This window comes from Lissotriton helveticus, assembly GCF_964261635.1.
Source record: "Lissotriton helveticus chromosome 1_1 unlocalized genomic scaffold, aLisHel1.1 SUPER_1_unloc_9, whole genome shotgun sequence".
In the NCBI taxonomy this organism is placed as follows: Eukaryota; Metazoa; Chordata; class Amphibia; order Caudata; family Salamandridae; genus Lissotriton; species Lissotriton helveticus.
In genome coordinates, this window is record NW_027611736.1 from 2,815,174 (window position 1) to 2,839,850 (window position 24,677).

Sequence of the window (24,677 nt, forward strand, 5' to 3'; positions counted from 1 at the left end):
TGCTTACCCACTAAAAGAGGCAGGAGTTGTATATTGGAGAGACATTGTACTGGGTGACAAATGCCATTCCTGGGAATACTGGAACCATATTACTAACTGTACTTTGTCCAGGTTCAAGTTTTATCAGCTCTCTTCCTGCTGTAAGAAGCAAAGCTGGCCACTTATAGAGGATAGCAGTATGGAAAGCGAACTACAGGATCTAGCTCCTCGGAAAAAAGAAGTGGTGCAATGGTATAACCATCTTTTGGCAGCTACAGACAGAAAGATGGATCAACCATACAGAATCTGGGAGAATTGCCGAGCGAGGAGTTGGAAACTTTATGGCAAGCATCTTTAGATACTCTTTACCCCTGATTAAATCTGCTGCACTGAGAAAAAAACACTTTTTTACACTCCATAGAATCTATTGGTCTCCCCCTTAAGTTATAAAGATAAAGGGAGGTGGAGAAGCCAGCTATATCAGATGCGGCCTTCAGAATGTAGATGATGTCCATGTATCCGCATCCGGTTTCACGATACAAGAATGTTGGACATATGTGGGTAAGACTATCTCTAGAGCCCTGGGTCGCATCGTGGAGGTAAGTCCAACTCGTATACTGTTTGGTTTTACTCCTGCACTGGGCTGCAGCTTCAGACCCGATAGGGCCCCAACAGAAACTGGTGTTTTACTAAATTTTGCGGGCTAGGAGGGAGATTTGTAAATCATGGGCCGAACGACATATCCTACTTGGAATGCTTGGTGGAGTTCTGTTAGAACCAATAGGATCAAGGCTGCATTAATCTCCTCTATCCACAATGGATCTGATCGCTTCAGTTACTGCTGATGAGGTTGACTCTGTACAGTAGTAGGGTCTAAACCCAGATCAGTTGACTGGGGGTGAGTGTTTGATTTGTTCAGACGCTCCGTCCATCATCCCCTTTTGTATCGCTTTGTTCGCCCTAAGTGTGGCAGGGTATGCTCAGACGTGAGTCCCTTGTTCACTTGGCCACTGGATTCAAGATAGCCTGGCTGATGAGGATTATGAATCCGAAACCGGTCCCAGGATGCTTGTTTCCGGTCCAGGGAAGACATGGCTTGGCAGTTCGGGCTGGACTGTTCCCACAAGGCACAGGGTCAGACTGATTTGCATATAGCCATGTCTGAACTGGGGTGGCTGAGTGAACTAAAGAATGGTGATGGATTAAACCCAGATCAGTTGACTGGGGGTGAGTGTTTGATTTGTTCAGACGCTCCGTCCATCATCCCCTTTTGTATCGCTTTGTTCGCCCTAAGTGTGGCAGGGTATGCTCAGACGTGAGTCCCTTGTTCACTTGGCCACTGGATTCAAGATAGCCTGGCTGATGAGGATTATGAATCCGAAACCGGTCCCAGGATGCTTGTTTCCGGTCCAGGGAAGACATGGCTTGGCAGTTCGGGCTGGACTGTTCCCACAAGGCACAGGGTCAGACTGATTTGCATATAGCCATGTCTGAACTGGGGTGGCTGAGTGAACTAAAGAATGGTGATGGATTAAACCCAGATCAGTTGACTGGCGGTGAGTGTTTGATTTGTTCAGACGCTCCGTCCATCATCCCCTTTTGTATCGCTTTGTTCGCCCTAAGTGTGGCAGGGTATGCTCAGACGTGAGTCCCTTGTTCACTTGGCCACTGGATTCAAGATAGCCTGGCTGATGAGGATTATGAATCCGAAACCGGTCCCAGGATGCTTGTTTCCGGTCCAGGGAAGACATGGCTTGGCAGTTCGGGCTGGACTGTTCCCACAAGGCACAGGGTCAGACTGATTTGCATATAGCCATGTCTGAACTGGGGTGGCTGAGTGAACTAAAGAATGGTGATGGATTAAACCCAGATCAGTTGACTGGGGGTGAGTGTTTGATTTGTTCAGACGCTCCGTCCATCATCCCCTTTTGTATCGCTTTGTTCGCCCTAAGTGTGGCAGGGTATGCTCAGACGTGAGTCCCTTGTTCACTTGGCCACTGGATTCAAGATAGCCTGGCTGATGAGGATTATGAATCCGAAACCGGTCCCAGGATGCTTGTTTCCGGTCCAGGGAAGACATGGCTTGGCAGTTCGGGCTGGACTGTTCCCACAAGGCACAGGGTCAGACTGATTTGCATATAGCCATGTCTGAACTGGGGTGGCTGAGTGAACTAAAGAATGGTGATGGATTAAACCCAGATCAGTTGACTGGGGGTGAGTGTTTGATTTGTTCAGACGCTCCGTCCATCATCCCCTTTTGTATCGCTTTGTTCGCCCTAAGTGTGGCAGGGTATGCTCAGACGTGAGTCCCTTGTTCACTTGGCCACTGGATTCAAGATAGCCTGGCTGATGAGGATTATGAATCCGAAACCGGTCCCAGGATGCTTGTTTCCGGTCCAGGGAAGACATGGCTTGGCAGTTCGGGCTGGACTGTTCCCACAAGGCACAGGGTCAGACTGATTTGCATATAGCCATGTCTGAACTGGGGTGGCTGAGTGAACTAAAGAATGGTGATGGATTAAACCCAGATCAGTTGACTGGGGGTGAGTGTTTGATTTGTTCAGACGCTCCGTCCATCATCCCCTTTTGTATCGCTTTGTTCGCCCTAAGTGTGGCAGGGTATGCTCAGACGTGAGTCCCTTGTTCACTTGGCCACTGGATTCAAGATCGCCTGGCTGATGAGGATTATGAATCCGAAACCGGTCCCAGGATGCTTGTTTCCGGTCCAGGGAAGACATGGCTTGGCAGTTCGGGCTGGACTGTTCCCACAAGGCACAGGGTCAGACTGATTTGCATATAGCCATGTCTGAACTGGGGTGGCTGAGTGAACTAAAGAATGGTGATGGATTAAACCCAGATCAGTTGACTGGGGGTGAGTGTTTGATTTGTTCAGACGCTCCGTCCATCATCCCCTTTTGTATCGCTTTGTTCGCCCTAAGTGTGGCAGGGTATGCTCAGACGTGAGTCCCTTGTTCACTTGGCCACTGGATTCAAGATAGCCTGGCTGATGAGGATTATGAATCCGAAACCGGTCCCAGGATGCTTGTTTCCGGTCCAGGGAAGACATGGCTTGGCAGTTCGGGCTGGACTGTTCCCACAAGGAACAGGGTCAGACTGATTTGCATATAGCCATGTCTGAACTGGGGTGGCTGAGTGAACTAAAGAATGGTGATGGATTAAACCCAGATCAGTTGACTGGGGGTGAGTGTTTGATTTGTTCAGACGCTCCGTCCATCATCCCCTTTTGTATCGCTTTGTTCGCCCTAAGTGTGGCAGGGTATGCTCAGACGTGAGTCCCTTGTTCACTTGGCCACTGGATTCAAGATAGCCTGGCTGATGAGGATTATGAATCCGAAACCGGTCCCAGGATGCTTGTTTCCGGTCCAGGGAAGACATGGCTTGGCAGTTCGGGCTGGACTGTTCCCACAAGGCACAGGGTCAGACTGATTTGCATATAGCCATGTCTGAACTGGGGTGGCTGAGTGAACTAAAGAATGGTGATGGATTAAACCCAGATCAGTTGACTGGGGGTGAGTGTTTGATTTGTTCAGACGCTCCGTCCATCATCCCCTTTTGTATCGCTTTAAACCCATGTTGAGCAGGATCCAGACAGTCGGTATTTTCAAAGAAGGTGGTGATCTCCTTTTTTTTTTATATATAACTTTTTATTGTTAACGTTAACAGGCTGACAAGGCAAAAATACATTAAATCATTAATACATATGTTAACGGACATAAATATATAATACAGTAAAGCAAATAGGACATGAGATAAAAAAAAAAAATACACAAAAAAAGGAAGCGAATAATAAATTAATTCACAAATACAAGTTTAAAAAAAAAAAAGTTGTAACAGTTTCTTTCAATAATCGTACAAAATATGTTATCCTAAAGACACTGAATGTCAGTTCATTAAAGCATAATATTTGCCTATACTCAATAAAGAAAATAGAGCATCATTGTTCCACAAAAGTTCCCCAATTTTTTTCATGTTTGCTCAGTGTGCGTGTTCCCCTAATGTTTGCTAAGGCTAGTTCCATTGAGTGAATCTCAATTACAAGTGCCCACCAATCCCAGACCGTGGGTGATTCAGAGCAGGTCCAGGCTCTAGCCAAAGTTAACTTGGCACAAGACATAAGTATTGTAACCAAGGCTGCATGTGGTATAGAGACAGGATAAGTGTCTAACAAAACAGAAGCAGCCGTGAGTGTAGGCAGCTGAATTTGCTTCATTTTCAAAACCTTCTGAATATCGAACCAAAAGACCTTAAGATTAGGACAGGAAAACAGCATGTGTGCCAAATCTGCTGCGTCGGCAAGGCATTTGGGGCATTTTGTGCGATCACTGTAGGAATTATTAGAAGACCATTTGGAGATTCTTTCAGGGGTGTAATATAGCATACAGGTTGTTCTGAATTGTTGGAGCCTTAGACTAGATGAACGTACTCGTTTATTGATATTTATCAAGGAGCACTCTATCTGTTTGGGTGTAATATTTGAGCCCAACAGTCTGCTCCATTTGTCAGCCAATTTTACACAATCGTTTGATTTAAGATCGATTAGGAATCCATATGCTTCACTTATTACTGACTTATTTTTTAGGGAATATAAGCAGGTCAAGATATCACAATCAGAAACCTCCAGAACTTGTTTTTTGTTGATCAAATAATCATGTAGCTGTAAATGTTTGTACCTCATGTTTTCAGATAAGTCATATAGCAATTTAAGGGTGTTGAAGTCTAAGAATCCTTGTGTGCCATATAGATCCCCTAAAACGGTAATTCCTGACCTGGACCAGCCTTGTGCGATGTTGTCATTAAAGATACTTGGAAGGCCCGGGTTGCCCCACAACGGCAACTTAGAGTGAAAAAAACGAGTTTTACAAAAGGTTAGTATATTGCCCCAAATCTTTGTTATATCCCTTGCGGTCTTAAATCTAACCCTTTTGTAGTAATTGGGGTCGTTTGTTCTAAACAAAAACATATTTGAATCGGATTTTAACATAAAAAAGTGGAAGAATAACGCCCCTCCTCCATTAAGTAGAGAACGAAGGCGAATAACAAAAGCAGACCAAAAGTACAATTTAAAATCAGGGAAATTAAGCCCTCCCTCATTTATATTATTTTTCATAAGATTCAACGACCTTCTCACTTTTTTATAGCCCCAGATAAAGCTGCTAAGTGCTCCATCGAGTTTCTTGAAGAACTGATTATTTAGCGCCAATGGGATAGATCGAAATAAATAGACATATTTAGGCAATATCTTCATCTTAATTAGATTGATTCTGCCTATTAGATTCAAGGGTAGTCTGTGCCATTTTTTTAATGATAGAATAGTGAATTTAGTTAGTCATTATAGTTTATATTAATAATTTCCTGTAGTTTAGCCGTTATTTTGACCCCTAAATAGGTAGCGATTTTGCAGATCTCAGGTACTATCACGGCTGCAGTATAATTAGCTATGACTTGTGTCTTTTGTAAATTAAGTTTGTAACCAGACACCTTACCGAATTTTCCGGCCTCTAGGGCAATTCCCTTTAGTGCCTCAACAATATCTTCTGAATAGACAGCGATGTCATCGGCGTATGCTGTTATTTTTAGCTCCTGTGAGCCTGATCTAAAGGGTGCAATCTGGAATTGGGACTGAAGGGCAAACAAAAAAGGTTCTAATGAGAGGGCAAATAAAAGAGGTGATAAGGGACATCCCTGACGAGTACCACGTTGGATTGAAAAGTCTGGAGAGGTCAGCCCCCCATAGCTAATGCAGGCCGTTGGATTATCATACAGTCAATCAATCAATCATAGGCATTTATAGAGCGCTCTACTTACCCGGAGGGTCTCAAGGCGCTAGGGGGGGGGGGGTGCTGCTACTGCCCGAACAGCCAGGTCTTGAGCTTCTTCCTGAAGGCGAGGTGGTCTTGGGTCAGGCGCAGGTGGGTCGGGAGGGAGTTCCAGGTCTTGGCGGCCAGGTAGGAGAAGGACCTTCCTCCTGTTGTCGTTCTTCGGATGCGGGGGACGGCGGCGAGGGCGTGACTGGCTGATCGGAGGTGTCGTTTGGGAGCGTAGAAGTTGATGCGGTTGTTGAGGTAGCTCGGGCCTTGATCGTGAAGAGCTTTGTGTGCGTGGGTAAGGAGACGGAAGGTGATTCTCTTGTTGACCGGGAGCCAGTGCAGGTCTCTTAGGTGTCCGGAGATGTGGCTGTGTCTTGGGATGTCGAGGATGAGTCTGGCTGAGTCTGGCTGAGGCGTTCTGGTGCCTGTATACTCTGCAAAAATTGTCCCCCAAACCCCATTTTGGACAGTACGCACCAGAGAAAGTCCCACCCCACTCGGTCAAAAGCCTTCTCAGTATCTAAAAGAATCATGCCGAGTGGGGTGGATTCAATCTCTGCTACGTCAAATGCCGTGATGGCCATATTAACGTGTATTGTGGTGTCTCTCCCAGTTATGAACCCATGTTGCTGTGGATTAATAATCTGAGGCATAATGGGGGCTAATCTTAGTGCTAACATTTTTGATTTCCTGATTCATGGCCTTTTCTAAAATGTTAGCAGGAAGAGGAAGAACCAATTTGGATCTGTAGTTCTTTACATCTGAGGGATCGAGGGAAGGAGTCTTTATAAGTGGCAAAATCGATGCCTTTTTCCAAGCAACTGGAAAAAAGCCGGACTTGAGCACCATTGTAATAACAAAGTGAGATCAGTGGAAATGGTAGCTGAAACTGAATGGAGGGCAAAAATCTGCAGGGCTACAAATTTCATAGTGTTGATAAGATTAGAGACTTTCTCTTCAGAGAGTGGGGTGAATGTACACATTACCAGGAAATGGTAAGTTAGTTTATTCACCGTACGTTACTCCACTGTATCTGTCCCTAAAGATTATCTGGTGTTATCTTAAAATTCAGGAATATTTTATCTACTTTGGAAAAAAGAATTCGGTTAGTTCATCACAGTTTTGTTCGCTGGGAGTTGCTACATTTTTATAACCAAAGGATGAAAGTGATTTAACTGTGTTGAACAACAGGCTGTAACTCTTCCTCTCCAACATTGCTATTGGTGCCTACATTTTCTTTTACATTTCTTGAGATCATAGGAGTACCATGGCGCGGAAGGCGCAGACAGATGGTTAGTCTTCAATCTCAAAGGCCTTACTTGGCAAACTGTCTGGTAACAGTGTGCGAGATGATTAGCCTTAGGTAGCTCAAGATTTTCACTGATCAGAAGTAGCACTCAGTACAGAAAAGGTTGAAGACGCCTGTTGTAAACACTTAATGTCCCCAAAATCAAAGAATTTCGAAAAATGCAAAAATAAAACAGAAATGTGCTGCAAAACAAAGATTTTCCGTTGGGCTAGGCCTGTGAAAGGGGGCCTGTTTTCACACTTGCAACGATTGTCTAGGATAGCTAGGAAAGGCATGATGCAAATTTTGTGAAAGGGAGATGGGCACAGTTACTTCCACCTTTTGTGTGTGGGAGTTCAAAAATATGGATCCAGCCCACAAGGTTCTGAGCTTCCCAGAAGTGTACTGAACCCCAGACCGACCAGAACCTTGAAACAGCAAGAGTATATTGTTGTTACCAGACACTCTACACAAGAACAAAAAGGAGTTCGAATAGCCTAGCCCTTTTCCATGCCACCCTACCGCAGAGAGCACTAACACCAACCCCACCCCCTAAACTTAAAAACCATAGCCTCTTTCCCCAAAACACTACCATCATCCGTTCCCACAAAACACTGGCCCTTTTTGCTTGCCCTAAAGCTACCCCCCCACACTGCAACCTACCCTCAAAACACTGCATGGCTACACTTTCTGCTTCTGCCATAACACTGCCCTCTATCCTGCCACCCCCACCCAAACTGACCCCTACCCTACCATTGTCCCTACTGCCAAACACTACCCTCTACACTCACCATTGTATCCTGAACACACTGGACCCCCAGCACCAAAACACTAGTGAGGGAAGGCTGGATGAGAAGGGGTGAGTGGGAGCCACCAAAGAAAGGCCAGAGGGCTCAACCACTTGTTTTTTTAAAGCAGTGGACGGGGCCCAGGCGCATTTGGTGGGCCCCTTTAGAAAAATATTGGCTCACTGGACCCGGTGTTCCACTGCATTTAAATCTTGCCTTGTCCCCACCACATCCCCAAATCGAGGTGGAACCCTGCAGTAATATACTGCCCCCTCTCAGGGGCCACGCTGATTTGCCCATGCCCCCTTCCATTTCTTTGCCTAGGGCACCCACAGCTCTGGGTGAGGATAAGGAAGAACGGGCAAGCTGTAGGAGTAGAGGAGACAGATGCACACTGCTGCAGCATGCCAGTATAACATACCTGATATTCTTTTTGGTGCCCCGTTCTCCGACGTACAGTCTGTTCTCTCCTCTGGCTGGAGAAGAGTCCATGCTGCAGCCAGGAAGGTCCTACTCTGTGTTGGTGGAGTCCAAAGCCCTCCAGATGAATGCAAAACAGCAGAGAGGCCGGTGAGGAGTAAATTAACAAATAACACATCACTTGCCTGCTGCTGAGACTCCTCCTTTTGGCGAGCGCTGGATCATTGCAAGGACGAGGTAGCATTCACTGGAATTTTTATGAAAAATGTAGACTTGTTACAAAACTGGCGATTTTTTTTTTGCACATCGCTAAATCCTGGAGGGTCTGAATGACAATGCTCCCAAATATAATCATGCCCTGTGAGAAACAGTGGCCCAAACTCTGCCGGCGAACACAAGCTATTCAGGATAGATGTGTTGCAGCAAAGTCTGTACTTTGTTGTGACTTGGACATAGCCTATTGCTTGGGTCAGGCAATTGGCATGAGTGTGGAACTATAGTGCATTGCCAAGATTAGGTCTATATGGTTCTCTAAAGATACCTGAGCATCGTTAATGGACAAGCTATTCGATGGCTCTCGCCTTTTAAGCAAGAAAGTGGACAAGGCCCCAGGTCCTTTGGTCTGTCTGCCTCTGCCACGCAATTTCATCACAAATCTCGTCCCCTTTTGGTTACTGTAGGGTTTTTCTATACTGCCAGTGCCAGACCCTGCTGCAAACCCAACAAGTCTCCCAGTTCTTTCAAAGCCATGGCACATAAAGGCAAAGTCCGGGACATCATTCCACTGCTGCTACAACTGGTGCAGCTGCAAAACCTCTTTGTGTCCCTCCAGACACTGACTCACGCTATTGTAGGCAGTATCCAACATTTTCCCCAGTGAATTAGATTATGCCAGTGGCAGACCCCTCTCCCTATTCCACCCAGACTTAACAGTGGCGACGGATGTATTACTTCTGGGTTGGGAAGGCCATACGGGAGACAGAGACTAGGGAACCCTCGTCACCGGCAGAGACCCAACTCCACAACAAGCTGTTGGAGTTGCAAGCATTTCACTTGGCGGTGAATGTCTTCCTGTCCACCATCACAGGATGGCTGGAGCAGCTTCTCACAGACAAGACAGTCAATGATAATAGTCTCATCAAGAAGTGTCACACAAACGTGTTTGACAGCGAGCCGAGGATTCACTGGCTGCAGTTGTTTGATTTGACAAACGGGCGCTGGAACTGCTCAGTTGAATTTGACTTCTTCCCAGGTACGCTGCCCCGAGATACAGAAGAATCCTTACTCGGTTGTATTGAATATAGTTGAGAAGCATATTGGAGAGGCCATCCTGATGAGAACATGGTAATTAAATTTCATATAAATGATATCTTCTAAGAATCGCCTTTGCATAACTTTTATTGTACAAAAGTATTTACAGCCCTGTTTCTGTGTGCAAAATGTGGATTCAGACTGTTTTATCATCATATCACTTTCATCTTGAGCACTGCGCAGTCATCACTCAACAATTTATATATACACTTGCTGCTGAGAATACAATTAGAATTTTCGGAAATGAAAAGGCCTCATCTGAGTTCTAATCTTGATAAAAATGGTGAATTAATATCTGCCCAGGGCCTGCATATGTGATACAGACCTGTGAGATAATTAACTCATCGACTTCTGTATTTGTTCACAGTGCGCATGGGAAGTGCTTCAATGCGTCTACGCTACTCACTTCTGGAGCAGAATGACGTCGACACTGAGCTGCATGATGTCTCCTACTGCACGCAGCAGGACTGCTTTAAAGTTTGAGAATCCAGTCTGGCGTGTGGGAAATATTCACAAGGTGAGGAATCTGTAGATAAAGGAGTATCCACCAGAAAGAGCGTTACCGAAGGCACGTAACTGGTTTGTTATGTTTTACTGCTGTTGTATATTATCTACTTCTGGGTGGTGAACTTCGCTTGCAGAGTTTCTCGTCCTCCACGGAGCTCGCTGAGTTCCTAAAAACTCTGCACCGTGGAGCGTAGCAAGGTTTTTTTTTCACGCTCGCGCTCGCCAAGGTCTAGGCCTAGTTGGCGAGCAAAAATAACTTCCTGGCGAGATTAGTTATCGGATTTCTCAATGCGAGGGGTCGCGGCATGTCCCTACCTCTCGCGTTGAGAAAGCTGCCGCTCGAGTAGAAGCAGCTGCACCCTCTTGCGCTGCACATGGTGCCATTCACGATTAATTTTACAGGGCGTGACAAACAATCGGAGCTCAAAATCACCACGAACGGCATGACCCCAACACACTCTGCAGCTCGTAGAACTCCACGTAGAGTGGCAGAGTTTTTTTTTACACTTTGCGGAGTTCTTCATTGAGGAACACCGCCTAGGCTTAATCTTATCATGAAAATCTAGATTTCAGTCATATGTTAAGAAACAAGGTGAGTAGAAACCTTTTGGGTGGAGAAAAAAGACATTAATATTGTGAAATTGTTGGTAATTAGTTGATTTTTGCAAGTACTAACACTTCTCTGTGTCAAGTAAAGACCTTGAGAGTTTTGCAACTTTCAGATACTTAAATTGTGGATTTTGTTGCAATTAAAACATTTTCAAGACCTGAAATTTCTTTGGAGGTTGCATGCGGGCAGCCTAAGTTATCCTGCAAGAGTTTCTTGATGAATCCTATTGCAACTACAATATGTGCTCTCTCATCTAAAGTCAGGTTGTTAGAGCTTTTCTGCAACTCAAGATACGCCTTACTTTTCACCTGGCGTGAATGCATTTCTCATGTTTAGTGAGATCTCCTTTCTGAGTAAAACGTTTCTGGCATTCCCCTCCTGTATAAGGCTTTAGTCCAGTGTGACTTCTCTTATGTAAAGTGACATTGTATTCGTGTTTAAACATTATCTGACATTAGGAACACACATAAGGCTTTTTTCTCCCGTGTGAGTTCGCTCATGACAAGTGAGAAGTAATTTGTCACCAAAACTTTGCTTGCATTTCAAGCACTCATAAGGTTTTTCCCCAGAGAGGGATCTCTCTTGAAGCATAACTCTGTCTTTCAGATTCAAGCTTTTATGGCATAAGGATTTTCTCCAGTGTGGAGTTTCTCATGGTGAGATAGCGTTTTTCTCTGCAGCTTTTCTGGCATTCAGAGCACTCATAAGGTTTTTCAGCAGTATGGAGTTGCTTATGGTTAGTGAGGCTGTGCCAATCAAATAGGAATTTCTGGCATTCACAGCGTTGGTAGTGTTTTTTCCCTGTGGGCGTCTGCTCATGTAGTGTGAGTTTGCGTTTAAAATTGAAGCTTTTCTGGCATTTGGAGCACTGAATCATTTTTGATGGTGAGTTTTCTTATGGTGCCTGTAACCATATCTACCTCTGAATCTTTTCTGACATTTGGAGCACTGATAATGTTTTCCCCCAGTGTGGATTCTCACATGTTCATTGAGATTAGATTTTTGGCTGAAACATTTCTGGCATTCAGAGCACCTATAAGGTTTTTCCCCAGTGTGGGTTCTTATATGCTGAGTGAGATGGATTTTTCCACTGAAACACTTGTGGCATTCAGAGCACTGATAAGGTTTTTCCCCAGTGTGGGTTCTTATATGCTGAGTGAGATTGCCTTTTACACTGAAACATTTGTGGCATTCAGAGCACTGATAAGGTTTTTCCCCAGTGTGGGTCCTTGTATGTTTAGTGAGTCTTCTTTTGTCACAGAAACATTTCTGGCATTCAGAGCACTGATAAGGTTTTTCCCCAGTGTGGAATCTCAAATGTGAAGTTAAAAGTGATTTATCTTTGAAATCTTTTGGGCATTCAGAGCACTGATAAGGTTTTTCTCCAGCGTGGAATCTCAAATGTGCAGTTAGAAGTGATTTATCTTTGAAATCTTTTGGGCATTCAGAGCACTGATAAGGTTTTTCCCCAGTGTGGATTCTCACATGTGCAGTTAGAAGGGATTTAAATTTGAAATCTTTTGGGCATTCTGAGCACTGATAAGGTTTTTCCCCAGTGTGGGTTCTTCTATGCTGAGTGAGACTGAGTTTGTTTATGAAACATTTCTGACATTCAGAGCAATGATAAGGCTTTTTCCCAGTGTGGGTTATTGTATGCCGAGTGAGCATGCTTCTTTCACTGAAACATTTGTGGCATTCAGAGCACTGATAAGGTTTTTCCCCAGTGTGGGTTTTTATATGCTGCGTGAGATGCCATTTTTCATTGAAACATTTCTGGCATTCAGAGCACTGATAGGGTTTTTCCCCAGTGTGGTGTTTTGTATGCCGAGTGAGCAAGCTCCTTTCACTGAAACTTTTGTGGCATTCAGTGCACTGATAAGGTTTTTCCCCTGTGTGGATTCTTATGTGGCGTGTGAGACTATTTTTTACACTGAAACATTTCTGGCATTCAGAGCACTGATAAAGTTGTTCTACAGAATGGGTTATTGCATGTCGAGAAAGACTTTCTTTGTTACAAAACCTTTCTTGGCATTCAGAGCACTGATAAGGTTTTTCCCCAGTGTGGAATCTCAAATGTGCAGTTAGAAGTGATTTAAGTTTGAAATGTTTTGGGCATTCAGAGCACTGATAAGGGTTTTCCACAGAGTGGGTTAATGCATGTCGATATAGACTCCGTTTGATACTAAACCTTTTCTGGCATTCAGAGCACTGATAAGGTTTTTCCTCAGTATGGATTCTCATATGCTCAGTGAGATAAGATTTACTGCTGAAACTTTTTTGGCACACTGAGCACTGAGAGAGGTTTTTCCCAGTGTGGATTCTCATATGTTCAGAGAGATAAGATTTACGCCTGAAACTTTTTTGGCATTCAGAACACTGGTAAGGTTTTTCCACAGAGTGGGTTAATGCATGTCGATAAAGATGCGGTTTGATACTAAACCTTTTCTGGCATTCAGAGCACTGATAAGGTTTTTCCCCAGTGTGGATTCTCATATGGTCAGTGAAATAAGATTTACTGCTGAAACTTTTTTGGCATTCAGAGCACTGGTAAGGTTTTTCCCCAGAGTGGGTTAATGCATGTTGATATAGACTCGCTTTGATACTAAACCTTTTCTGGCATTCAGAGCACTGATAAGGTTTTTCCCCAGTGTGGATTCTCATATGCTCAGTGAGATAATATTTACTGCTGAAACTTTTTTGGCACTCTGAGCACTGAGAGAGGTTTTTCCCAGTGTGCATTCTCTAAAATTCAGTGAGATGAGATTGATGGCTGAATCTTATTTGGCACAGGTAACTTATTTCCCCAACTTGGGTTATTTTGCTTTGATTGAGGCGGGTTTGAACACTGAATTTGTTCTCACAGCACGTGATTTTATAAGGTGTATTCCTAGAGTTACATTTAGTTTTCTCTTGCTTATATGCCACGGTACGAGTGAACCCGATTTTAGAGTCGGGCTTGTTTAGATAATGTTCAGTATTTATCTGTAAAAGAAATTGTGTGTAATCTTCTTAACACTTTAATTGAGCAAAATATGTCTAGAAGCAGCCCTGTAACACCTGTCGAAATGTTTCTAGCAGATAATAGTCTTTTGGTTATAGCCTCTCCGGCAGCAACTTATTTTGTGACTGATGTTTTTCTCAAAACTATTTGTATAGGTTCTTAGCAATGCAGTGATAAGGTGTTAGTCTGATATTTAATGATTAAACTGAGAAAGTACCTTTTTACACTGACATAATGGCAGTAACTGAGAACATTAGAAAATGCACAGTACTATCTATGTTTGGTGTAAGGTGTAGTTCTGAAGACGAGGAATAATTTACATTAGCTATAGCGCAACAGTGCTCATTTAATCAGTTTTTACATATCACTCCTGCACAACAGATAATGTTGAGGCGATTTACATAGAATTACAGAACAATACACATTAAAAAGGAAACAATGTGAGATGGCAATGAAAAGTATAAATTGGTGGATTTTTAAGGTTTTCGCCAGAGTGAGCAGAGTGGGTCGAGGTGTTATATCCCGAGGCAGATAGTCTCAAACTTGAGTAACTGGTTAAAAACGGTTGTTGAACAGAGGCGATTTTCCAATCTTTTGGTTGTTAATGTGTCAGCTTCGGAGTCTTCTTTCAGAGTCTTTTCTTTGATGGTTTGCAGAAGAAACCTTTTGTTATACCTTTATTTTATGCAGTGTGTGCTTCCTCTCTGAAATTACATGATGCTTTAGATGAACGTTATTCTGTCATGCTGAGGTAATTTGTCTTTCTGATAATATTTCAGATGAGGATGGTGTGATTGGTCTTTCTGGGATTATTTCTGATTCTGTGTGCACAGATATGGCTTTGCTCTGGGTTAATGAAATGCTAAATTAGAGACTTCACTTACAGTAGTGTACTTTCCTCAGCTCCCACTTCCTCGCCACACCTAGATTCTGGAAATTGTTTAAACTTAGAATGCTGGATGTCCTTCAGTTTTTCAAAATAATCCTTCTTATGGCACTAATATTCAGTTGCCTGGTGCTAAATCTTGCTTTCTTCGTCCGTAATTTCAATCACCTATAGTATTAAAATTAAATAGTTAATACATAATACATGTAAATTTCCCCAAATATAATTTACAAGCCATATCAATGCAGAATTGCAGAATTTTGAAAATGTTGAGCTGTTCTTCAGACAGAGCAGAGTGTAGAATGGTAGCCTGAGAGTACTTGGATGTAGGAGTCAGGATTTGTAGAATTTCCAACATTTTATTAAGCTCACAAAGGATACATGTACCCTATGGAGTTGTAACAGAATCCCAAAGGCAGATATTAAAGTCATATGGACTGGCACCAAACAGATATTTAAAAAAGAATCCTATTAATTTATTTTTAATGTAGATTTTTGAGAGGGGAATTTCCCCTCCACGGACAACAGGTGTTTTCCCCTGCCCTGAGTTACCACCTACTTGTATCTGGTACCCTGACTTTGAGTTCTGGCCTCTGCCGCACGCAAATCTATTGTGTGTTGCAAGGACTATGCCTAGACCTATCCCTCAACTACGGTCCAGAGTATGAATCAAGGGCAATGAAATTAAGGTGTACTTTCATGTGTCAGATAGTTACTAACTGGTACTATACGCCGGAGCGCGTGTATCGCTTTGACCCTCGACTTAGCGATCTGTTGTTGGAGGGAGTGCGGGGAGAAAGGAACATTGGAACACATCCTCTGGAGTTGCACCCACATACAGCCATACTGGTCCCAAGTACTGGATGAAATAGATCCTCACTTAGAAACTTGGCTCCCTCGTTTTCCCTCCTATATCCTCCTGCGCCTGCCTAACCCATTGATGTATCCACTTACATCCCGAAGGGGACGACTAATAGCGAATGACATAGGGGCAGCTTTGCAGAACATCTTGATCCCCTGGCGCAACGCCCAAATCCTTACACTCTCCGGCTGGCTTCAACGGCTTTGGATGATACTGGGTATAGAGAAACTCACGCTCACACTGGCTGGTAAGGGGTCGGAGTTCCCTGAGTTGTGGCGACCCTTCTTGACCCTCCTGGTGTCTGAATTTCGAGAGTTGACATGCCCCAGATATCTTCGACTACTGCGTCTCCCAGACACGCAGATTCCTAGTGACAGTTCCACGAAAATTCATACAAGACGACGCTGATCAGGGCGTAGCCTTCCCCTTTATCCCTTCCAATTTTAAGTTTTTCGATGGACAAGAGACAGGTGCGTTGGGGGTTAGTTTGGGAAATTCTTTATTTGTTCTTCTCTTGTTGATTCTGTCGGCCCGCTCCATGCTTCTTGCCTGTGGTAATGTTATACATTGCGACCTTGTGGTCTCCTTTGCATTCTGTCTTGGGAGCTGAGGGTCCTGTTTTTCTTCTGTCTAAAAATGAATAAAGATTTAAACCATAAATATTTGGGCGTGTTTATTACAAGGGAGCCACAGGCAGGAACATACTTCAGAAATTAGACCGGCTTTGCTGGGATGCCCCACACTTGCGGACGCTCCCGCTCTCCTTACTTGGCCGGGTGATCCTATTTAAAGTGATAACCCTTCAGGGTCTCCTGTACATGGTGCAAAAAACATACTTTAAGATCCCACCAGACATTTTCTTTCAAAAGGTAGACTGAGAACTTTGGCTCCTGATGTGGGATGGTGGCGCTGCGCGCTGAGTAAGGTGCAGAGGGGAGTTTAAGGTGGACTGGCGGTCCGGAGCATTCTCAAGTGTTACTGGGCCACGCAACTAATGGCTGTCAACAACTGGGTTTTTGCGGACCGTGAGGATCCTGCTTACAGGGTAGATAGATTGGCCATGGGCAAGAGAGGTTACTCCACTCCGGTGCTGTATCGATGAAAGTATGAGTGCACTCTACCTACTCATACCCAAACAGTGGTAAGGGTGTGGAGAGAGGCTACCAAGTGTTTAGGCTGAGAAGGTATGCTGACTGAAATTACTCCACTGTATGATAGTGATCTCTTAAGTGCAGTGGGAGGATTGCAGGGCTTCACAAAATGGGGATTGATTAGCTTAGAGCGGCCGTGCGATGTGTGGAGGGGACAGGTGTTTGTGTCCTTCACGATCCTACAACAAAAGTATGAATTAGGTGACTAAAAACGGTTCTGACATTTGCAGGTGGGTCACGCTCTGCAAGGTCACATCTGGGAAGGGGGGAAGTTGCCTCGTGCATCCCCACTGGAGGACCAGCTGCTAACTAATCCCCTGACCGAAAAAGCCATCTCAACCATCTATAGGAAGTTGATCTACAATTCTCTGGATCCCTTGGGGATGTTCTAGGCGGCCATTCACCAACTTTTGTGTTTTTCAAAAACAAGCTTCCAAAGCTGGAGTTTGTTTTTAAAACCCAATAACTAATGTGTGTGTGTGTGTGTGTGGGTGTACTTGTAAAGTGCACTGCGACTCCATGGAGTATCCTGGCGCTGAAGACCGCTGGGGAACCCGTCCTGGTTTTCCCTGTGAGATGGTCCCTTTCTGGGTATCTCCAAGGTGAAACCAGGCATCCCCGGCGTCTGTGGGGGGCCTTTGTAGAGATGAGGCAAGCTTTATGCCCAGAGTTGCCGAGTGTGTTCCCTGGTTAGAGTAGGCACCGAGGCGAGAATTATCAAGTCCGTTTTGACCCTGGTCCACGACCCTGCCGCGTTGGGAATTGAACCCTGGTCCCGGGCCGTTCTCTGCTTACGGGTCTGCCGCCTCTAACCAGTGAGCCACACCACTCCACTCACACCCTCACACCCTTGGAACTTTCTCCCTGATTAATTTACTCCCAGGAAGTGGGATTCATTTAAAAAGAAATTCTCATCACGACTGCCAGGTATTTCCTGGTGGTCCTGAATAAGAGAAAAATACATCAGACAGCCTGATCTAAAAAGGAATGGTCGTCCGATGTATTTACACTGATGCCACTCAAGTAAGGCTGGACACATGACAATCCACGTGACTTGCACTAGGTCAGGCAGACCATCCGTTTGTTGGACAGGGTACTACACCACGCTTGTGAAGGAGTACCCTGCTCACCAAACTCTAAATCAAGACCTTTATCTTGTCTGTGCTATGCATGTATCTCTAGGTCCGCTTCATTATGTCCATCAGTCTTTGTATTATCTACCTGTTATTGAGGCGTGTGTGTTTAGTACAGGTTTAATCTTACGGTGTGTGTGTGTGGGTTTATTTGGACCCTGTGGTTTAATCTGCACTTGTTGCTTATGCGGTGTTATGTGGTGTTGTCACACCCTTTTAATTATAACAAGCATTTGCAATGCAATAGGTCTTGCATTAGGAAAGTTTGAACTATTGGTATTGTAAATGACAAATTTTTTATTCATGTGTTGGTTTTGAAAATAGTGTAATTAATAGCTTTGTCATTTACAATGCCAATAGTTTTAACTTTCGCAAATGTGACACCTATAGCATTTGTAATGCAATATGTGTTGTATTTACGTGACTTAGATGTATTGATATTACAAATAACAATGGCTTTTAATTTTTTTAAATAATTAATACTTAAGTAAAAGTTATTGTAATTTATAATGGCAATTGCTTAAACTTTTGTAAATAACTTTTGTGAAGATTATGTTCAGTGTATTTTATTGTGACGAAAATCCAAGAACAGAAGTGAAATATTAACATGTTTTTGTGACATTTGTAATAAAGTTTGAAACATTGAGAGAACATATTTGAACTAGTTGTTGTTGAATTGTTGCACAGATTGCTGCTGTGGTGGCGCTGAGTGATGTTTTGGTGGCGCCGAGTGATGCTGTGGCGTTCAGTGATGCTGTGGTAGCACATAGTGATGTTGTGGTGCCCCTGAGTGATGCTGTGGTGGTGCTGAGTGATGCTGTGGTGATGCGATAGATAGATGGAGGGAGTGTGATAGATCGAGTGAGGACGATAGATAGATAGATAGATAGAGGGGGGAGGACGATAGATAGATAGAGTGAGGGCGATTGATAGACAGATAGAGTGAGGTCGATAGGTAGATAGAGTGATGGCGATAGGTAGAGTGAGGTCGATAGATAGAGTGATGGCGATAGGTAGAGTGAGTGCGATAGACAGATATAGTGAGGATGATAGGTAGACAGATAGATAGAGTGAGGGCGATAGATAGAGTGAGGGCAATAGATAGATAGAGGGCGATAGAGAGAGGGCGATAGATAGATAGAGGGCGATAGATAGAGTGAGGGCGATAGATAGATAGACAGATAGAGTGAGGGCGATAGATAGCTAGATAGATAGAGAGGGCAATAGATAGCGCGAGTGAGGGCGATAGAGTGAGGGTGATAGATAGATAGAGTGAGGGCAAAAGATAGATAGAGCGAGGGCGATAGATAGAGTGAGGGCGATAGATAGAGTGAGGGCGATAGATAGAGTGAGGGCGATAGATAGACAGAGTGAGGGCGATAAATAGACCGAGTGAGGGCGATAGATAGATAGCTAGAGTGAGGGCGATAGATAGAGTGAGGGTCGTTAGATAGAGTGAGGGCGTTAGATAGAGTGAGGGCGTTAGATAGAGTGAGGGCGTTAGATAGATAGAGTGAGGGTGAAAGATAGATAGAGTGAGGGCGATAGATAGAGTGAGGGCGATAGATAGAGTGAGGGCGATAGATAGATAGAGTGAGGGCGCTAGATAGAGTGAGGGCGATAGATAGAGTGAGGGCGATAGATAGTGTGAGGGCAATAGACAGAGTGATGGCGATAGATGGATTGAGGGAGGGCGATAGCTAGATAGAATGAGGGTGATAGATAGAGTGAGGGCGATAGATAGAGTGAGGGCGATAGATAGAGTGAGGGCGATAGATAGATAGAGTGAGGGCGATAGATAGACTGAGGGCGATAGATAGACTGAGGGCGATAGATAGAGTGAGGGCGATAGATAGAGTGAGGACGTTAGATAGAGTGAGGGCGATAGATAGAGTGAGGGCGTTAGATAGAGTGAGGGCGTTAGATAGAGTGAGGGCGTTAGATAGAGTGAGGGCGTTAGATAGATAGAGTGAGGGTGAAAGATAGATAGAGTGAGGACAATAGATAGATAGAGTGAGGGCGATAGATAGATAGAGTGAGGGCGATAGATAGATAGAGTGAGGGCGATAGATAGATAGAGTGAGGGCGATAGATAGATAGAGTGAGGGCGATAGATAGAGTGAGGGTGATAGATAGAGTGAGGGCGATAGATAGATAGAGGGCGATAGATAGAGTGAGGGCGATAGATAGAGTGAGGGCGATAGAGGGCGATAAATAGACTGAGTGAGGGCGATAGATAGATAGCTAGAGTGAGGGCGATAGATAGAGTGAGGGTGTTAGATAGAGTGAGGGCGTTAGATAGAGTGAGGGCGTTAGATAGAGTGAGGGCGTTAGATAGAGTGAGGGCGTTAGATAGAGTGAGGGCGTTAGATAGAGTGAGGGCGAAAGATAGATAGAGTGAGGGCGATAGATAGAGTGAGGGCGATAGATAGATAGAGTGAGGACGATAGATAGAGTGAGGGCGATAGATAGATAGAGTGAGGGCGATATAGAGTGAGGGCGATAGATAGAGTGAGGGCAATAGACAGAGTGATGGCGATAGATAGATTGAGGGAGGACGATAGCTAGATAGAATGAGGGCGATAGCTAGATAGAATGAGGGCGATAGCTAGATAGAATGAGGGCGATAGATAGACTGAGGGCGATAGATAGATAGCTAGAGTGAGGGCGATAGAGTGAGGGCGTTAGATAGAGTGAGGGCGTTAGATAGAGTGAGGGCCTTAGATAGAGTGAGGGCGTTAGATAGATAGAGTGAGGGCGAAAGATAGATAGAGTGAGGACGATAGATAGAGTGAGGGCGATAGATAGAGTGAGGGCGATAGATAGAGAGAGTGAGGGCGATAGAGTGAGGACGATAGATAGAGTGATAGATAGAGTGAGGGCTATAGATAGATAGATAGATAGATAGATAGATAGATAGAGTGAGGGCGACAGTCATGTCCAAGTCATTAGATATGTTCCAAACTTCAGCCAATCAGGCGACAGCACCCTCTGGAACCTTCTCCTCAGAGGCTCAGGCTCTCCAATTTTTTAGCACAAGTGTGGTATAAGAGCCAAGGAGAAGAGGGGAGCCTCTGAGGGGAGGTGGGTGAGTCACATGTAAATCTATGAAAGATATCAATACTGGAGAAGCACAGTTTTCCGGTAAGTAACTTATGTTCTTCTCCAGTATTGGGGTATATTTCATAGATTCACATGCTTGAATCAGAGTAGATAGCAGTAATTCGAGAACTGTGCATAGTAAGCAACAAGTACATTGTAAACAGAGTACGAGAGAATACATATACTTATATTACAGTATAGCAGTAAACATGGGCACATCTGCAAAAGCAGAAATATATACATATATACAATGTGTGCAGGAGGAGGTAAGAAACAGAGGCTCACCTTACTTAAAAAGATTACGTAGCACCGCTTGCCCAACAGCTGTGTCAGCATTGTTGGTAGCTTCCAGACAGTAGTGCTTGGTCGCAGCTTTGCAAATCTGATGCAGAGGCACACCAGCAAAGAGAGAAGTAGAAGAGAAGACTGCTCTAGTAGAGTGCGCTTTAATCGTTGCATGAAGTGGGCCTCTCTTTGCTTTTGGGGGCACTTGCTAAAGCAACACTCACCGCTGGACCCAGGGACACACGGAGGCACAAGCCAGCTGACAGCTTCCCCCGCCGCCGAAGACCATTCTGGCCGCCGAGTGGGGACGAGCTGCGCCTCACGGGACCACAACTCCCAGCGTTCCTAGCGCCCCCTGCCTGACCGGGACGCCGCCTCCTCACGCCTGCTGCTTCCGCCCGGAGGCGCTTAAACACCAGCAGCACCTCCGGGGGAGCGGGGGCCTCTCTTTGCTTTTGGGGGCACTTGCTAAAGCAACATTCACCGCTGGACCCAGGGACACACGGAGGCACAAGCCAGCTGACAGCTTCCCCCGCCGCCGAAGACCATTCTGGCCGCCGAGTGGGGACGAGCTGCGCATCACGGGACCACAACTTCCAGCGTTCCTAGCGCCCCCTGCCTGACCGGGACGCCGCCTCCTCACGCCTGCTGCTTCCACCCAGAGGCGCTTAAACACCAGCAGCACCTCCGGGGGAGCGGGGCCCTCTCTTTGCTTTTGGGGGCACTTGCTGCAACACTCACCGCTGGACCCAGGGACACACGGAGGCACAAGCCAGCTGACAGCTTCCCCCGCCGCCGAAGACCATTCCGGCCGCCGAGTAGGGACGAGCTGCATCTCACGGGACCACAACTCCCAGCGTTCCTAGCGCCCCCTGCCTGACCGGGACGCCGCCTCCTCACGCCTGCTGCTTCCGCCCGGAGGCGCGTAAACACCAGCAGCACCTCCCGCGTCACGGGCGATGTCGGGCTGAGCCCGGGCAGAGGGCGGGCCGTCTGTGGCCGTCCGGGGACGACCAGGGACGGGACGGGCCACCCCCCTTGGTCCTGCGGAAAGGTATTGTAGTAACTGACACCCACATCCCTGAAGTCCACATACAGAAAGATTGAGGTACTGGTGAAAAAGACTGTAAAAAGAACACTGAAAATCGCCAGGTGTTAATGTGGACATATCAGTGGATTTTGCTTTAATTAGATTGGTTTTAATTGCCCCAAGTTCAACAGGAAGAGGGAAGGAATAATCTATATTGCGAATTGTAAACTATGGCTACTAAACCTAAAACTCGATCGACAAAGAGCAAATTAGGAAACCCCCTTAAACCAAAAAACTCTGGCCCAGAGCGTAGTGACGTACCAGCCCATAAAGCCACTCCGACGGTCATTGACCTAATGTTACGCACGGTTGCAGGGGATATAGAGCGTGCAGAGAGACGTATATCAATGACTCTAACCTCCCTGCCATTGACACCTACACAAACTGAGGAACTAAGCCCCGCTGACACGTTAGATGTAGGTAGCCGGGAAAACTCATTAGACGCAGTCCCCTGTGCACAATTAGCAGTAGAGGAAGAAGCATCTATAAATATAGATACAAACACAACACCTAAACTACTAACTAAAAAGCGTCAAAACAAGAACCGGCAAACAAGGACCAGGAAAAAGACTAATAAGTGTAGCAAGCCAAAACACATAGAGGATGAAGTCCTAATAATAGAACCCAAAGACCCCCAATCCCCCCGAGGTGGCTTGACTCCATAATTATAGATCTACAAAAGCACCTGGAGGCATTTATAACTAGTCAAATTAAACCACTAGTGAGTAAAATAGACAAAATAGCTAACGAATTGCAGAGACAGGGCAAGGCAAGGGAATCCCCAATAGTCAAACATATAGATAAGGGGGTACCAACAAACAATAATTTCCCAGTCCAACAACCCTTAGCATCAAATAACTGTGTTAGCTATGATCAATGCACCATCGCCCAGGTGCATGTTGCGCCCGAAGGGGTAATTGAAGACGGGGGGTGGGAGAACAAACACACATGGATACACGGATAGAAACAAAATTCAAAGACAGGGTCTAGGAGTGCAAAGGCAGCCAGATACCACTGTCACCCCACATCAGACAAATAATCAGCAACAAAATAGTGAGCAAAATGCTAGAGCTCAAGGTCCCCTTTTATGCGTAAACCTACCCCCGGAAGCAAGCCCCTTTGTTGTCATTTTCACTGGGGTACCAGGGCTCAGACGGGGGCAGAGAGAAACCTATAACGAACTTAAACAAAAGATCACTACCTGGCTAAATATCCATAGACCCTTGCAGGGAGGGAGAGGGGGGGAAATTTTACATCTAAGAAGGGCACAGTGGGTGGGAACCAGAAGGAAAGAAATAGAGGGGAATTGCATCATTGCCAACTTCAGGGACCCGAAACTAGTGGATTATATACTAGCTAATGACAACAGAAATACCACTAGCACGATAAGGACCATGCCACTAGCATATTTTTACCCCAGGAAATTGGTTACACACCAATTAAATTTCCAACAGCCGGGAAGAAGTAGATTCACAGATGGACACGGTCCAAGGCCCACGGAGTATGGCATCCAACCCACAGCATACCAGGGCGGCCCCCAGTGGACAAATAGATATAGTCCCTTACAGTCCCTGGACGAAAACGAATGACTAGAGTCAGGAGATGAGGATAAGGGAGAAAAGATTAGAAGGCAGGATAGAGGGGTGGTAGCGGAGGAAAGTGAAGATAGGCAAAATACTGCAGAATACTTAAACAATAAAGCTAAAGAAAAAGCGAAAGCCGGGATAGAGAGGCTAACTGGCTCATGCCCTTTGCCGCGGGATATGAGCAGGGGGGAAGCGCGGACAGGAAAGCTGAATATTATGTCATGGAACATAGCGGGCTTACCAGGTAAATTTGATAATCCCGACTGGAGGAATGAACTCCAGGGATTCCATATTTTGGCGTTTCAGGAGACATGGGCAGTCAGCTCTGCACCATATCAAATAGAGGGCTACAAGTGCTTTTTTGTGCCCGCACAAAAAGGTAGAGCAGGAAGAGCGAGAGGTGGGCTGGCGCTCTACGTCGATCTAACTCTAGAAGGCAGTTGGATTGTACCAACCTGGACGTCACACACCCTGCAAACTGAAATATTTCAGAGTAGAGGGCTGAGGTTACAGCTTTTTAATGTTTACAACCCTGGACCCATAAATGTGAAAAATACCGCACTACGTGAGCTAGATGATAGACTCATACAAGAGGCAGAGCTGAAGAAAGGGGGGGGTACCAATGACACTAGTAATGTGCAATTTTAATTGTCATCTCTGCCCAAATTTGCCCCCGGACTCTCTAGACTGGGATACTTGTCCTCTTAATGATGGGCCACATCTGGAACACAATCAGGAGGGCATACAACTAAATGCAATTATAGAAGCCCACTCACTAGCACATATCTTCCAACCTACACTTGTAAGTGGTACCTCGCACCAAACTGGTGTCATGGGGTGACAGAAGATT

General features: G+C 45.2%; 2 protein-coding genes across 3 annotated transcripts in view; both read right to left on the reverse strand.

Moving 5' to 3' along the window:
* Positions 1 to 24,677, reverse strand: part of LOC144806579 (uncharacterized) — a 229,783-nt gene that overhangs the window by 18,459 nt on the left and 186,647 nt on the right. The window contains exon 5 of one of the 2 annotated variants that reach the window (XM_078672913.1): positions 14,617 to 14,786. The exons of the other annotated variant lie outside the window; for it this stretch is intronic. The gene's annotated coding sequence lies outside the window, so the exon portion shown is untranslated. The remainder of the gene's footprint in view (positions 1 to 14,616; positions 14,787 to 24,677) is intronic. 2 annotated transcript variants of the gene reach the window in all.
* Positions 11,537 to 13,091, reverse strand: LOC144806590 (uncharacterized). Its single transcript, XM_078672926.1, has one exon. It carries the CDS (start codon positions 13,054 to 13,056, stop codon positions 11,605 to 11,607), a length of 1,452 nt encoding a protein of 483 aa, XP_078529052.1. The 5' UTR covers positions 13,057 to 13,091; the 3' UTR covers positions 11,537 to 11,604.

Excerpts from the sequence above, each read along its gene's own strand:
- LOC144806590 (XM_078672926.1), bottom strand. The coding sequence starts at position 13,056 with ATGAGAATCCACACTGGGAAAAACCTCTCTCAGTGCTCAGTGTGCCAA.